Below are 1,490 nucleotides of genomic sequence, written 5' to 3'. Positions count from 1 at the left end.
AAAAAAATATTAAGTAAAAATAAAATCAATGCTCAATAGATTTTAATAATAATGCTAAGTTAGAAAATGCAAATGCAAAATAAATAAATTTATTTTGTTATGGGAATAATGCACAGTTAATAAATCTAATTTGCATTGTTATTTGCCCAATCGTTACGTTTATTATTACTCTAGTCACCCGAAAAATTAAGAACTGAATGCAATAAGTTTGGTCGACCGGGCGATTTTATTATCCAACGAATGTTCTTCATAAAACAAAATAACAATACAATTAACCTACAGAAAGACACGGATAATTTGACCGGGGCATATGATATAATAACAGAACATTTAACGTGTCGATCGTGATCAGTGTGCCTTTGTCACTCGTTGTGACTCGTTGTATGTATACCATTCTTTCTTCGTTAATTTAAAATGTCGATTCCACCGCTTTACAAATCGTTCGAAGATAACCAAGAAACAAACTGCATATTCTGTAAGTCGTCGACAAATGACGTTGTTTTGTATAGCAATAAATACACTAAGAATGGAATCACCATACATAACTTTTGTTTGGTAAGTTTTTTAACCATTCATTTTGATTTTATGATAATTTTTCCCATTTTTCACATTTGTTTACATTTGTATCAGTTGTTCGCATCGGGATTGCAGCAAAAGAATGAAGCTAATGTTGAAATTCTAGGATATTTGGAGGAGGACGTCAAACGTGAATTGAAGCAAGCTTCAAAATTGGTATGTTTTCTAATTATTTTTAAATGCGTTTCAAGTTTTTCGATTGTTTGAAATCATTCAATCCGTTTACTCAATCAAAAATAACTATTTGCAGACTTGCTTCTACTGTAAATTGCGTGGTGCAAGTATTGGATGCTGTAGACGTTCGTGCCGCAAATCATTTCACTACACATGCGGCTTGGAAAATAGTTGCCTGTCGCAATTCTGTGGGAAGTTCGACTCGTTTTGCCACTTGCATCATGATATTGAACGATCTACAATTCATGCCGATAACGAATTGTGTCGTTTATGTGAACAGTCAATGGGAAAATTTCACTCAGTGACATCAATCGAGCTTCCGTGTTGCAATAGCAGATGGTATCATAGTCAATGCTTGAGGGATTTGGTGAACAAACAAAATATTCCCAGGTGTCAAGCTTGTGGAGATGAAGATGCATTCAGACAATCTATGCTTTTGAATGGAATTTACATTTCGGAAAGGTGAGTTTGAGTTTTGAAACTTGTGCATATTTTTACATCATATTTCGTCAATTATTCTCATGTTTGTTTCCATTTGCAGATGTTCAGAAGACGAGATTGAACAAATCGCCAGTATGACGCCCAGTACGTCCAGTCATGAATCATCTCCAGCATCAACTAGTATTATTGACAACTTCGCAAGTGAAATTAACGATGAAGCATCGTCAGGATGCTCCCCTTCAAACAACGTCGATGAGCAAAAGGGGGATGTAGCACCCGAATTAGCACGAAAGAAACGA

At 35.2% G+C, this 1,490-nt stretch overlaps 1 protein-coding gene across 1 annotated transcript; it reads left to right on the top strand.

Moving 5' to 3' along the window:
* Nucleotides 1-414: 414 nt before the first annotated feature.
* LOC112452972 (G2/M phase-specific E3 ubiquitin-protein ligase-like) lies at nt 415-1,392 on the top strand (the record flags this gene model as incomplete). The annotated part of the gene is made up of 4 exons (XM_025013457.1): nt 415-555; nt 631-732; nt 827-1,212; nt 1,292-1,392. Coding segments are annotated over exons 1-4 (730 nt in total), but the record flags the coding sequence as incomplete, so codon positions are not given.
* Nucleotides 1,393-1,490: the final 98 nt, after the last annotated feature.

This window comes from Temnothorax curvispinosus, unplaced genomic scaffold (genome assembly GCF_003070985.1).
Source record: "Temnothorax curvispinosus isolate PA1 unplaced genomic scaffold, ASM307098v1 QBEX01003891.1, whole genome shotgun sequence".
NCBI lineage: Eukaryota > Metazoa > Arthropoda > Insecta > Hymenoptera > Formicidae > Temnothorax > Temnothorax curvispinosus.
This window is presented reverse-complemented; position numbering and strand designations above follow the sequence as displayed.